General features: G+C 41.6%; 1 protein-coding gene across 2 annotated transcripts in view; it reads right to left on the bottom strand.

Moving 5' to 3' along the window:
* The window catches only part of LOC113634196 (receptor-type tyrosine-protein phosphatase beta-like), a 45,015-nt gene that overhangs the window by 16,877 nt on the left and 13,138 nt on the right, over positions 1 to 15,000 (bottom strand). For both annotated transcript variants that reach the window (XM_047802320.1, XM_047802321.1), the window contains exons 3-11: positions 14,264 to 15,000; positions 11,817 to 12,096; positions 9,516 to 9,773; positions 6,255 to 6,527; positions 4,938 to 5,201; positions 3,950 to 4,216; positions 3,597 to 3,860; positions 3,258 to 3,521; positions 450 to 713 (exon numbers count right to left, since the gene is read on the bottom strand). The exon at positions 14,264 to 15,000 is cut by the window's right edge and continues 1,284 nt beyond it. In XM_047802320.1, the coding sequence (XP_047658276.1) occupies positions 450 to 713; positions 3,258 to 3,521; positions 3,597 to 3,860; positions 3,950 to 4,216; positions 4,938 to 5,201; positions 6,255 to 6,527; positions 9,516 to 9,773; positions 11,817 to 12,096; positions 14,264 to 15,000 (2,871 nt within the window). The remainder of the gene's footprint in view (positions 1 to 449; positions 714 to 3,257; positions 3,522 to 3,596; positions 3,861 to 3,949; positions 4,217 to 4,937; positions 5,202 to 6,254; positions 6,528 to 9,515; positions 9,774 to 11,816; positions 12,097 to 14,263) is intronic.

Genomic DNA, 15,000 nt, shown 5'->3' with positions numbered 1-15,000 from the left:
AAATGTGATCAAAGAGCAGGAAAGCAGACAGAGAGACAGACAGACAGACAGACAGACAGACAGACAGACAGACAGACAGACAGATAAAAACGAGATGAAGTAACAGAGAGACAGAAAAGATACAGAGACAGACAAAGGACAAAGGGACAGATACAATAACAGACAGACAAAAAGACAGAACCAGTCAGATAGAAAGAGAGACAGACAGACAGACAGATAGACAGACGGAGAGACAGACAGACACAATAACAGACAGACAAAAAGACACAGAACCAGTCAGATAGAAAAAGAGAGACAGACAGACAGACAGACAGACAGACAGACAGATGGAGAGACAGACAGACAGACAGACAGACAGACAGACAGACAGACAGATGGAGAGACAGACAGACAGGCAGACAGACAGACAGACAGACAGATGGAGAGACAGACAGACATTGGTGATGTACCTGTTCTCCCTTCAATGAAGCGTGTACTAAGATTGGGACCACTGAAGGTGGACACAATGATCTTGTAGAGACGTCCAGGCGTGAGCAGAGAGAGGACATGCTGAGTCGTACTGCTGCTTAGAGTGATAGCAGGAAACACCTTCATATCATTAAACACAATCTGAATCTCATAATGATCCACATCACCAACGGCTGGTGCCCAAGCCACGCCCAGCTCCTGTGTCCCCTGAGACAACAACGTCAGGTTGCGCACCCCCCCCGGGACTGTGGGTGGGGAAAAGAAAGAGTTTCATTCATTATTTTACTGCATTTCGCTGTCAGTGTGTTTGTTCTCAGGGAATCTTCACTTTGTTGAAGCAGAACTGTGGAGTTTAATAAGCATGAAGTGTCACTGATCATCACGTCCTTATGTCACCCCAATGTCAAGGATTGTGAAGTGCTGCAATTACAACTGTTGTTACGTAGGAAATGTAGTTCTAGTGATTAGAAGGTCATTCATTAGGTTAAATCCCAGCATCACAGAGGGTCGTGGTAGCCCAGTGGTTAAGGTGTTGGACTACTGATCGGAAGGTCATGAGTTTGAATCCTAGGTTCAACAAGTTGCTGTGGCCCTTAAGCCTCGGTTCTCAGTTGTATAAATTGACCTCAGGGACCTGCTGCTGTAAAACGGTTCATCTGTGTATTACTGCACACGCAATATTGTGTGAACATACAGTGTGTACACTGGGGCTGTTTGTGTATTGTCTTGTAGTTTGTTGTCTGCACTGTCTTTTGTCCTGCACTGTCTTGTTTGACTTGTCCTGCACTGTTGGTATCTACAGTAGGACTAACTTAAGTCCTTATAGCTCTGTCTTCACTGTAACCCCCTGATCCCCAGAGGTGGGTAGTCACGAGTTACATCTACTTGAGTAAGTTTTAGAAAAGTTTACTAGCAGTAGATTTAAATCACTTTTAGACTTTTTACTTTTACTTGAGCAGATTTGTGAAGGACAAACTGCCCTCTTACTCCTCTACATTAGGCTACAATCAGCTCGTCACTTTTCTCTTTAACTCTTTGGTATTCTACACATCAGTTTTAATGGTTTATTTTGACAGAGAGAGAATCGTCACGTTACCGTACACACTCTCAGGGGCGGGACGGGGTAGTTACTGTAGCAACACAAACTGTCGGCAATGCAGACGGTGAAGTTTAATAGTGACGTCACTGAGTGATTTTTTGGTGAAATAGTTTGTTTCTGCATGTTTTCACACACACACACACACACACACACACACACACACACACACACACACACACACACACACACACAGTTTATGAGAATTTATGGGCTGCCTCGTTCTAGTTCTGCCTGGTAAAAAAGTATAAAGGTTTGGAAATTTGTGTTACTTGTGCGTATTTATTTTTTATTTATTATTATTTTATTTTTTTTATTTATTAAGTACTTGAATTTACCTTAATTATTTTTATTTAAGCCATTTTGTAATTAATTCATTTTAATTTATTTTATTGCTTGGCTGAGCCATAATTTGTCTAAAGATCATTTAGTATTTTTGTGTCTGATTGTCGTCTTGTGTTAAAAAATAAATCCGACGTAACTCAACAGTTACTCAGTACGTGTGTAGTTTTTTCACTGAGTTCTTTTACTCTCACTCACTCACTCATTCTCTACCGCTTTATCCGAACTTCTCGGGTCACGGGGAGCCTGTGCCTATCTCAGGCGTCATCGGGCATCGGGGCAGGATACACCCTGGACGGAGTGCCAACCCATCACAGGGCACACACACACTCTCATTCACTCACACACTCACACACTATGGACAATTTTCCAGAGATGCCAATCAACCTACCATGCATGTCTTTGGACCGGGGGAGGAAACCGGAGTACCCGGAGGAAACCCCCGAGGCACGGGGAGAACATGCAAACTCCACACACACAAGGCGGAGGTGGGAATCAAACCCCCAACCCTGGAGGTGTGAGGAGAACGTGCTAACCACTAAGCCACCGTGTCCCACTTTTACTCTTATTAAAGTAATTATTTGGACGTCTACTTTTTACTTTAATGAGTCGTATTATTCTGAAGTAACAGTACTTTTACTTCAGTACAGTTTTTGGCTACACTACCCACGTCTACTGAGCCTGCATCCTCATGTCACTGTGTACTGCAACAGCTATGTGATTGAAATGACAATAAAAGCTTCTTGACTTGAAATAAAATGTCACTCTGGATAAAAGTGTCTGCTAAATGCAGTAAATGTAAGCTGCCACTCTTGGGTCTCCATCCAAACTCAAACAGCCTCTGGGGAGGTGAGGGGCAACTAAAAAGCCATAGATGATTAGACCTTTTTTATGGAAAGGGAACGAAGCAGTTTGGTGTTGGATGAGTTTAGGATCCGTGGTGTTGGGACCTGAGCTAATGACTCCATCTGAGACCTTCTACACCATTAAACATGATGTCTCTAGCATTCCCAAAGACTTTTTCCATAAAATCTTTTTTTCATCATTTCCCCTGGAGGGATTGAACTGGGAGAATCTGAGACAAAGAAGGATTGATAATTACTCCTGTCGTATTCTCTAATTAAATTCTCACACTAAACCCATTTACACCATTATGGTATTTGTCAGTTGAGGGTTTCTGAACTTGCACGAGGACCCAGCAGTGGCAGTGTGGCAGTGTTGGGATTTAAGCTCACAGCAGTCCGGTGTTTTAACCAATGAACTACCATCGAACCTGCCTCCACTAATCTAACCCCATCTAATATATATATATAGCTATCACTACAGTATATATAAATCATGTATTACTCACGTGTTCTCCCATGAGTAGACACACTGGCTTCGTACTTGCCGCTCCAAGTGCTGATGATGACGGTGTACAGTCGCCCTGGGACGAGGCCAGTGAATACACACTCATCCTGGTACTGTGTGACTGTAGTGTTGTGTTGGATCATGTTGTTATGTTTAACGACAATCTGGTAAAAGTCAAAATCTCCAGAAGGATGTCGCCAGTAGACCCTCAGAGAGTCATCACGTGCCATGTGTGTAACACACGGAGTCAGCACGGGAGATGGCTCTGAAACACACATACACACACGTGTAATAACGAGTAAACGAATGTACATTGTGTTCATCTTGTGTGTACACTTACGCGTCCTCTCCTGCACCACCGTGTGGTTAGTGTACAATCCACTGTGTGTGTTGACGCTGATGTTGTACAGGCGACCGGACGTCAGCGAGTTGAACACACACTCAGAGCTGGACTTGGGCACGATATGAATGTGTATGATGTTGCCAAGATGACTGAGTGTAACCGTGTACTTGTCGACGTCCCCCTGTGCAGGTCTCCACCACACACTGAGGAAATCCGACCGGCCGTTATTACTGACCGAGATTCCACCCACGGCTGCAGGCACTGCCATAACATACAGACAGTTTAGTAAAGTTTTAGGGCTACGACTGTTAGCATGTGTACATTCAGTTAACCAGCGTGTAGGCCGTTACCTGTGTAGCCCTCAGACACTCTTTGCTTGGAGGACACACCATTCTTCATACTGATCACCACCACTCTGTAATGGGTGCCACTCCTCAGCTTATGGAAGCTGTGTGACGTCTGCTGTGATATCACACTCTCATTTCTGATCACAATGCTGTTCTGGATAAGCAGCACACGGTACAAGTCAGCATCTCCTTCTGCTTTTGTCCAGCTCACACGCAGAGCATCAGTTGTGCCCTCATTACTGACAGTCAGCTGTGTGACACCAGCAGGAACTGAACACACACACACACACACACACACACACACACACACACACACACACACACACACACACACACACACACACACACACACACACACACATTAATACACACATACATTAATACACACACACACACACACACACACACACACACACACATTAATACACACACACACACACACACACACATTAATACACACATACATTAATACACACACACACACACACACACACACACACACACACATTAATACACACACACACACACACACACACACACACATATACACACACACACACACACACACACATACACACACACACAACAAGAATTTATGCAATAGTCCATAGCTAGCTGATGGGTCTGAAACAAAGGTGGTTTACAGTTGCCAAAGCTTCCCCAGGTCATAACTTTAATTGTGTTTAATTTTTTTTTATAAAACTTTTTACTTTAATTGCCCAAACTGTAGCTGTTTCCCCACATAGTAATCTTAGAACCCAGGTTCTTCTCATCTCAGTTCCCGGGTCCTAGTCAGAGTCCCTGATTCTTAGTGGTCAAATTTACTAACTTTCTTAGATTTACTTCCTGTGGTCAAACATTTAGGCACCAGGTCCTAGCATCAATCCCCTCAGTTAAATTCTCAGGTCCCAGCTCTAGTTCTTCACCCCAGTTTCAGGTTCTGTCCTGCAGTTTATTCTGTCTATAGATGTTTGCAGATGGAGTGTCTTACTGGTCTGGGTGGTGATGGAGGTGGAACTGTTCAAGTCTCCACTGTGTGTTACCACGGTGATATTGTACTCTTTTCCAGGTGTGAGGTCATGAAAGCTGAACTCATTTATTTCTCTGCTTAGTGTCTGTCTTTTTTTCACTCCTCCTCCTACATCTGCCAGGTAGACAGAATATTTATCCCACTCTCCCAGAGGGGGGCGCCACTGAGCACGCACTGATGATTCATTACTGTGATGTACCTGAAGCTTCTGAACATGCCCAGGAACTGAGTAGAGGGACAGAGAGAGAGAGAGAGAGAGAGAGAGAGAGAGAGAGAGAGAGAGAGAGAGAGAGAGAGAGAGAGAGAGAGAGAGAGAGATCTCTCTCTCTATCTCTCTCTCTTCTCTCCTCTTCTCTCTCTTCTCTCCTCTCTCTCTCTCTCCTCTCTCTCTCTCTCTCCTCTTCACTCTCTCTCTCCTTCTCCTCTCTCGCTTCTCTCTCTCTCTTCTCTCTCTCTCTCTCTCTCTCTCTCTCTCTCATCTCTCTCTCTTTTCTTTTCTTTCTTTCTATTCTCTCTCTCTCTCTCGCTCTCTCTCTCTCTTCTCTCTCTATCTCTCTCTATCTCTCTCTCTCATCCTCCTACACTCCCCTCACTACAAATGATATTGCTTTTCAGGAAACTAGGTGAATGTTTAGATGAACAGATTGTATGCCATATTAACTTGTTATAACTGATATGTCTCTAGGAATAAATGTTAGAAAATAAATAAATATTAACTTAATTCTAAACTTTAAATGTTTTATTCGATGTTTCTTTACTTCTGTCAAGCTGCTTGGACACAATGTCTTGACTTGATGTCCGTTGTTAAATCTGGTATACAAATAAACTGAATTAAATTTAAAATAAGCTTAAATGTTATTGGCATTAGCCTTGTAATGCTAATAATGAGTCATTTGTGAAGCTAATTTTACTGAAGCACACAATTACCACCAAAGGACTAAACATTTGGTGTAATTAAGTCTTTATACATACTAAGTCTTGCTTGTCAGGACGGTGTGTTATTTAAAGAGCCGCTGAACACAGTGACCTTTACACTGTACAATCTCTCAGGACGGCTCTGCTGAAAGCCGAGAACTTTCCCACTGTCCTACTGTGGGGGACCAGGACAGCCTAAGGGACATGGGGTCACCAATAACCTACACCACACCTACACCACACTGACTTCACAAGAACTGAAGAGAAAAATAGCTCATGAGCAATGATTGGTCAGAATATTGAAGCACAATTATTGGCTCCTGTCCTCTCTTCTCATTGGCTTTGAGTGTGGCTCGAACTCACCTGTTCTACCAGCAGCTTTAGCCTCAGTGCTGACTTCACCACTTTTAGTCCTTACTGACACATAATAACCCCGTCCAGGTGTCAGAGCCCTGAACACCCAATGGGATGTGTTGGGCTGGAGTTGGACCAATGGGATCTGCTCAGTGGAAGAAGAGGATGAAGTTAAGGAGATCAGGTATTTATCCACTTCTCCTTCTGCAGGAGTCCATGAGGTAATAAATGAGTCTTCACTGCCATTGTTTTCCAGTTTTAGCTTGGTTACAGGAGCGGGAACTGCGGAAACAACACACATATTTATATTGCAGAAGAATAATAATTGTTCAATAACAGAGTGATAAAATTTATTTGTATTAAATACAGATTAAAAAATATCCACAAAAAGCGGCAGAGGAAATTCTACAAGTCATCAAGTCTTGCATTCCTACTACCTTCTCACTGGATCCAATTCGTTTCTACTGTTCTTCAGATCATCTTTAAAGACCTTCTGCCCTTCATCAACACAATCATCAATAGATAGCTAACATCTGGTCAGGCACTTGGCAGACTCCCTTATCCAGAGCATCATACAACAGAACTTTTAAGCCTCTATCAGTTAATACATCAACACTGGTTCAGTAGATTACACACTTAAGATACCATCAAGTTAAATCCTAAAACGCTTTTTTTTAAATATACAAATAAAACAAAACAAAAAACAAAAAGTACTCATTCACGTATTTCAGGAAGATGTCACTCTTCACCTGTCATGATAACCAGTGGCTCAGCTGTTCGGACAGCTAGGGACAGTTTATTCCATTACCTTGCTGTGAGAACAGAAAAGAGTGCTCTGTAGGCAATCATCAGAATTTTGAATCTTGATGCATGCATCTACCAGAAGCCAGGAGCGCAGTAGCAGGGTGGTATCTGAGAACTTGGGCAGGCTGAAAACAAGTCATGCAGCTGAATTGTAGATCATTTGCAGAGGAGGAAGTGCTCTCATATGTAGACCTGCTAGCAAAAAGGTGCAAAAGTCCAGTCTTGAAATGACAAGAGACTAAACAAGTACCTGTGCAGTCTGTATGTATGCAAGCTGCCTTTATGGGTTATTCCCATCCTGAGGAAACCTGCTCTGGATCCATCAGACATCAGTAACTACAGACCGGTATCACTTCTCTCTTTTCTTTCAAATATTCTTGAACACATTGTTTATACTCAACCGTCCGTCTATCATTCGCAGAACAACCTCCAGGATTCCACAGAGACTGCACTTTTGGCTGTCTCTAAGAAGCAACAAGCTGCTAGGTCATCTAGCTTCATCTGTCCTTATCCTCCTTGACCTTTCGGCAGCATTTCATACAGTCAACTACAAGACTCTCTTGTCCTACCTGGAAGTTCACTCATATCAGGCAACATGGAGGGGAGCTACATCTGCTCCACACAGACTCTCCACTGGTGTCCCACAGAGCTCAGTACTTGGTCCTCTCGTCTCCTCCCTGTATACTCACTCTCATGTTATATCCTCACATGGATTCTCTTATCACTGCTATGCTGATGATACTCAACTTATATTCTCTCACAGCTCTCAGCATGTCTGGTGAACATATCGTCATTGATGACAGCTCATCAGTTAAATATCCCTACAAAACAATCTGATCAGCTCTTTTGTGCAACGCGCACAACCTTGGGGTAACCATGGACAAACAACGGTCCTTTTCCTCGCATGTTGTTAATGTGACTCGTTCATGTCGGTTTCTTCTCTACAACATCAGGACTCAGACATTTTCCCCACACAGGCTGCTCAGGTGCTTGTTCAGTCTCTTGTCATTTCAGGACTGGGTTACTTTAACTCACTGCTGTCAGGTCGAACTCTGAACACAATTCATTCTCTATAAATGATCTAAAATGCATCTGCACAACTTGTTTTCACCCTGCCCAAGTTCTCTACACAACACCAGCACTACGTTCCTCCTCTGGCTTCCAGCAGCTGAACACATCAGATTCAAAACAATGATGCTTGTATACAAAACCAAAAATAAACCCGCTCTTTCTTACCTCAAGGCTCTTATTACCCCTCACACTGCCCCTCACTCGACTGGTCCCACTACCTCTCAGGGTAAGAGGGAGGTATACATCAGGACTCTTGTCTGTTCTGGCCCCGATGTGGTGGAATGAACTTGCCCTAGATCTCTAAACAGCCGAGTCACGGACTGTTTTAAACAAGTGAAGACCTTCTTCTACCCGAACCCGAACCCTTGTTGTTTCTTATATTGCATTTGTAAACAACCAAAGCAGACCCTCAGCTGCATGGCCATTCTCCATGGAGGAAATTAAAAAAGAATTTTAAGTATAAAAGAAGAAAAAAATACACAACAAATTAGAATTACCAACTGTAATGAGTCTGTCTGCTGTCTTGCCCTGCTGTTGATCGTTTGCTCCGCCCACTCATTTGTTACCATGGACACTAATTGCACTTTTCCCCAGGTGTGTTTTCTTAGTCACTGATTGTCTCCACTTTGTGATTGGTTCCTGTTTGCTATATCTACACTGTTTGTTCACTTTCCTGGTGTTAGTCGTTCCTGTTCCTGTTTCCTGTTCGCTCTGTGTTCTGCCTCGTGTCGTCTGTCTGTTTATCTGTTGCTTTTGTTTTGGAGTATGAACTTTAAACTGCATTTGGATCCTCACTCACCTTTATCTCACTGCGACAACAACATACATATGACATGAGACATATGACAGACCGTGTGTGTGTGTGTATGTGTGTGTGTGTGTGTGTGTGTGTGTGTGTGTGTGTGTGTGTGGGAGGCATTGCAGTTTAGGATATTACACTGTGTGTGTGTGTGTGGGTGGGTGGGAGGCATTGCAGTTTAGGATATTACACTGTGTGTGTGTGTGTGTGTGTGTGTGTGTGTGTGTGTGTGTGTGTGTGTGTGTGTGTGTGTGTGTGTGTGTGTGTGTGTGTAGAATAGACGTAGTTGCCTGTACAGTAAACGTTGACTCAGAGCTGACAATATTTTGGATGCCTACACTATCAGTGTGAATTACTGACAGAATGTGTATGAGACAGAAATGTCAGCTTGGTGTTGTTACTTACTGTGTAGTGTTAATGCACTGTGTACAGTACCATGTGCTCATGGGCTGTTATTACATACAATACGCACACTTATGTTAATACAAGCTGTGTTGAAGAGGTTAGTGACAGAAGCCTTATAACCGCTGATGGTGGACTTTATGCATGTTTTTACCCAAGGTTGCAAGCCAAAGAACAGAAGACAGCATTGTCACCTGTCCGAATGTCTTTGGTTACATTTTGTTGTTTCCCGAATGCTTCCGTTACCACGGTGACAGTATAGAGTGCACCAGGTCTAAGGCCATCCAGAGTGCATGATGTCACAGTGCTTTTAAACCTCAGGTTCTGGACCAGTGCATCATCATGACTCAGCGTTACCCAGAAGGTCTCTCTTTGTCCAGGACCCGGCTGCCAGGAAACACTGATGTAGGTGGAGGCGGCAGAAACACTTAGACTGCTTACTGCTGATGGAGCTACAAAATAAATGTCAATGCTTAACATTTGCACTATTTACAATCATAATTTACATAGCAAGTCAGAGTAAACTCAAAAAATAAAGGTAGCACACTTTACTTTTGTACCTGAGGCCACACTGCACTTATTTCTGAACATAATGACCCCTATCTTATCCACACTGCACTTATTTCTGAACATAATGACCCCTATCTTATCCACACTGGTGCCGTGGATCGATGTGCATGGACATCCAGTGACTCGTGGGATTAATGGACTTCCCTCAAATCATCTCAGTGACTTTTTCCTCACCACCCTCCCCTCAGACTTGCTTTTTTTTTGTTAATAGTAAATTTTTAGAAAAATTGTTTCTATACTTCTGTAAAGCTGTGATTGGTTAAAATTGCTATACAAATAAATAAAATTGAATCGAATGACAGTGGTTTTGGACTGAAAATGATTTTTGCTATGATATGATGGTCTTGGACTACAACTGCTATGAAAGCTTTAGGTCTGCAAGAACCACAATCAGCTCTGTACTGAGAACATTTTATAAATGTAGACATCTTTTTAGAACTAAAATTTCCTGCTTACACAATATACTAGACAGTGTATATATATATATATATATATATATGTGTGTATGTGTGTGTGTGTGTGTGTGTGTGTGTGTGTGTGTGTGTGTGTGTGTGTGTGTGTGTGTGTGTGTGTGTGTGTGTGTTTAACCATATACTAGGAGGTTTTCCCTTTTTTATGGTTCCTATCCTGGTCACATCTCACATCCTCACCACTTCACATCTGACTTGCTCATTAAGGAATTAAGGATAAATTGATACATTTCTACATTTAAAGTTTATATCCAGGCACACACACACACACACACACACACACACACACACACACACACACACACACATTTACATGCATATATCTATCTATATATATATATATATGTGTGTGTGTGTGTGTGTGTGTGTGTGTGTGTGGTGTGTGTGTGTGTGTGTGTGTGTGTGTGTGTGTGTGAGTGTGTGTGTTTCTGTTAAGCTGTTATGTCACTATCCATTGTTAAAAGCGCTTAACAAATAAAATGAATAATAAGATCATTAAACCAACAACACCAAACCAAAAGAGTAGACTTATGTGTTGTGTAGTGTTACTTTTCCTTTGTACAAAGGAAGAAATATCTGAGAATGCCAAACAAATCCCTCCATGGAAAAGGACAGCATGCTTCTATATGGATAAATGAGGAACCACCGTGTTTACTAATGAATGTCAAAGCTGTTCATTGACAAACCCGAATCACTAACAGTCTACTAACATAGACTAGTGTTTAATCCTGAATCCTGACCCTAACGGAGACTCCATGATCTGAGCTTGTTATCCTCATCACACTGAACACAGAACACAGCATTTATCTGTTAAAAATGTCATCTATCTTCTCTTTCCATGAGATTCCTTTACTTATCATAACATTCAGTGAAGTGGAACATTAGGAAACATGCTGAAATCCCATCACACCAAGCGTGTGGATAATTAAAGGATGCCAAGAAGCAACAAAAGCTTTCCTCCTTCGAATATAGAGTTCATGTGTGTGTTGTTTTTATCTATTCCTTAGTGCAAAACAAACTCTGTGGCCTTCAGCATCCGTTAGAACAAGGTAACAATAAGAAAGGGAAATGACTTTGGAGCAAGTGAACTTTCTGGGAACAAAAACTAAAGATTAGTTTCTCTTCATTGTTATCAAATTCTGCTTTATCACACACTTTTCCCAAGCAGGTTATAGATATGATCATTTAAACTTAACCAGTGGGAAAAAAGATGATTTATTAAGTTACAACATGAAAGGTGCAAAAGAGAATTGGACATGAATTAATGAAACTAAAGATCCTACTGCATGTTGTTAATGTAAAGACATCAAGAAATAGAATAACCAGAACATCTACTGTAGGTGAACACATCTGTATATCGTTTAAATATCATCTTACATACTACCTATTAAAGACATCGAAAAAATAATATTAATATTTCAATAAATAATTAAAAAATTAAACAGTCAGACTTACCGGTGTGAAGGGAAAAGTTGAAATGCTCTCCATCAGACTGGGAAATTATTCCAAAATGATAACCAGTGCCAGGTTTCAGACCTGAGACCTCACAGGTAAATCTGTTTGTGTAGGTTTGGTCCTGAGAGCAGTTGGTTAGCTGTATTCCAGTCTCACGGTTGATCAGAGTGAACAAACAGAGTGGTCCTGCTGATCTGAACATAATTACACTGGAGTTTGTGAACACCATGGCTTCCGTTTGGTTCACCACACACCTGACCGCTTCCTCTGTGCTTTTACACTGAAAGGATTTTAAACATTCAGGAAAATAAGTTACATGAACAGTTTGAAATGCAAAGCTTCACCTGCTGGTTAACAAACCTGTGCATGTTTCCCTGTGAGTGTGAGAGTCCAAGCAACCCAAATCCAGGAACGTTTCCATGCCAACATCTTGCATCAACATCAACATTTTCCCTAATATTTATACTCCATGAAAGTGCTCCATAACTCGTCCAATAAACTGTTGTGCTCCAGAAATCCTGTGTATCCTGCACTGTATAATCTAGATTATTATTTAATTAATAAAGTTTTTAAGTCTAATGAGAAATAAGAATTCCTTTCACTGTAACTGACTATAAAGACTCTGAAGTTTGTGCCAGATTTCCACCTTTGCCTCCCTGAAGCTTCTAAGACACTCCACCCTACTAACTTCCTGCTCAACTCTCCCTATAACACACATTGAGAGTACACACCATTACAGTATTGAATAAAATGCATGTAAAGACTAAACATAATTGTTATTATGATGTTGACTATGATTATGATATGTTATTTTACTTGATAGACTAAAACATGTTGTTGGTGTAAAAGCGACGGTCGTCTCCTGGATCAGGTCTTATTTAACTGATTGTTATCAGGTCATGGATCTAAATCGTGATGACTCTAAACATACTAAGATAATGTTTGTTGTTCCACAAGGTTCAGTTTTAGGCCCATTGCTTTTCTCCCTATATATTCTACCCCTTGGTGCAATTATTAATAAACATGGTATTAACTTCCACTGTTACACTGATGACACACAGCTGTATGTTTCAGCTCAGTCAGATGTGAGACACCAGTTTAATAAGACTGAAGATTGTGTGAAGGACATCAGACAGTGGACACTTACTAACTTCCTCCTGTTTAACTCTGACAGACAGAAGTTCTTCTACGAGGACCACAGACAGTCAGAAGTAAGCTTGTACTGTATGAACTGATCAGCCATAACAATAAAACCACTGCATAACACTGATTATCTCGTTACGGTGGTGTTTATCTCGTTCTGACAGGGGTGTGATATGACCAGTCAGATTTTGAAGTTGATGCTGATGTGTTGGAAGCATCATTGCATCTCCAAAACAACAGGAAGAGATGGCATCAGGATGCAGGATGGGAAGACGGAGAGCCAGCAGAGGCAATCTGATGAACTGGACAATGATCTACTGAGAAAACTTTAGTTCTGGAGCTCATGTGGATGTGTTTATGACATGTACCACCTGACATTGCTACAGACCAAGATCACCTCACACTGCAAACATTGTTTAGAAACAGTTTGAGGTACATGAAAAAGTGCGGGATGTGGGATGTGGGATGTGGGATGTGGGATGTGGGATGTGCTGATTCATGGAGGCCCCACCTCACAAACGAAAGCACCTAGAGGATTTTTCTGGGCATCAGATACCACAGCAAAGCTTCAGAGATCTTGTGGAGTCCAGGACTTAAAGGGTCAGAGCTGTTTTTGTGGCAAAGGAGAACCTCCATAATGTCAGGCTGGTGGTTTTCCTTACCAAGCACATTTCAGTAAATCTGCAAATACTAAAGTTCTCTGTGTACGTGTTCTTGCAAAGTCCTAATGAAATGTTTATTCTTTTTTTGTTCCAGAAGTCTCCTGAATAAACTTTCTACCAACCCTAACCTTATCACTGCTGTTATATTACTCTCCATGTGAGTGCTGCTTCTGAGACTGAAACCATGACAATGTTCTCTCTCACTTGTCCTTCAGTATTATTACGTTATACTTTACAAAGGCACAAATCTCCTGCCATCCCTGTGTGGTTTTTGTCCTCAGTCATGTTTAGTTTATCAACACAAACAATAAGCCATAAGGTTTAACAGCATGAACTGTATTTACATTCTCACACCAGACACAGTGATTGTGAACACGTTTACCTCAACAAAGTCTCTCTCACAGAGACCCAGAGAAACAGGAACCTGCTGCTTGTGGATGATTAAACACGACATAAAGTGCCATGAAAATGTAATAAAGGTTTAATAAATGTAAATGTGGCACAAACAGATTTTAAGGTTATTTTCCTTCTAACACAACAGCTTCTATACTGAGAAGTTCCACTGATTGCCTGTTTCACTCCCACTGAGGAACATCAGTCTATATTTAATATTATTACTGTATGTGAGATGCTGTAACTCACCTGACGACTTGTGGAGGTGGTGAATGTGGTGGAGCTCACGGTGGTAGTTGGTGTAGTTGTTATTGGAGGTTCAGTAGTTATGGCTGCTTCTCTTGTTGTTATTCTAGTCATTGTTGCTGAAGAATCAGTAGCTGTAGTTACTGGGGCAGATGTTGTTGCCTCAGTAGCTTTAGTTATTGGGGAAGTTCTAAGTGTTTCATTAGTTGTAGCTATTGGGTCAGTTGTAATTGCCTCAGTGGTTGTAATTATTGGGGTGGATGTAATTGCCTCAGTGGTTGTAATTATTGGGGTGGATGTAATTGCCTCAGTGGTTGTAATTATTGGGGTGGATGTAATTGCCTCAGTGGTTGTAATTATTGGGGTGGATGTAATTGCCTCAGTGGTTGTAATTATTGGGGTGGATGTAATTGCCTCAGTGGTTGTAATTATTGGGGTGGATGTAATTGCCTCAGTGGTTGTAATTATTGGGGTGGATGTAATTGCCTCAGTGGTTGTAATTATTGGGGTGGATGTAATTGCCTCAGTGGTTATAATTATTGGGGTGGATGTAATTGCCTCAGTGGTTGTAATTATCGGGGTGTATGTAATTGCCTCATTGGTTGTAATTATTGGGGTGGATGTAATTGCCTCAGTGGTTGTAATTATTGGGGTGGATATAATAGCCTCAGTGGTTGTATTTATTGGGGTGGATGTAATTCCCTCAGTAGGTGTATTTATTGGGGTGGATGTAATTCCCT

The sequence above is a fragment of the Tachysurus fulvidraco genome, chromosome 17 (genome assembly GCF_022655615.1).
Source record: "Tachysurus fulvidraco isolate hzauxx_2018 chromosome 17, HZAU_PFXX_2.0, whole genome shotgun sequence".
Taxonomy (NCBI): Eukaryota; Metazoa; Chordata; class Actinopteri; order Siluriformes; family Bagridae; genus Tachysurus; species Tachysurus fulvidraco.
Note: the sequence above shows the minus strand (reverse complement) of the source record. Positions and strands in the feature narration are given on the sequence as shown.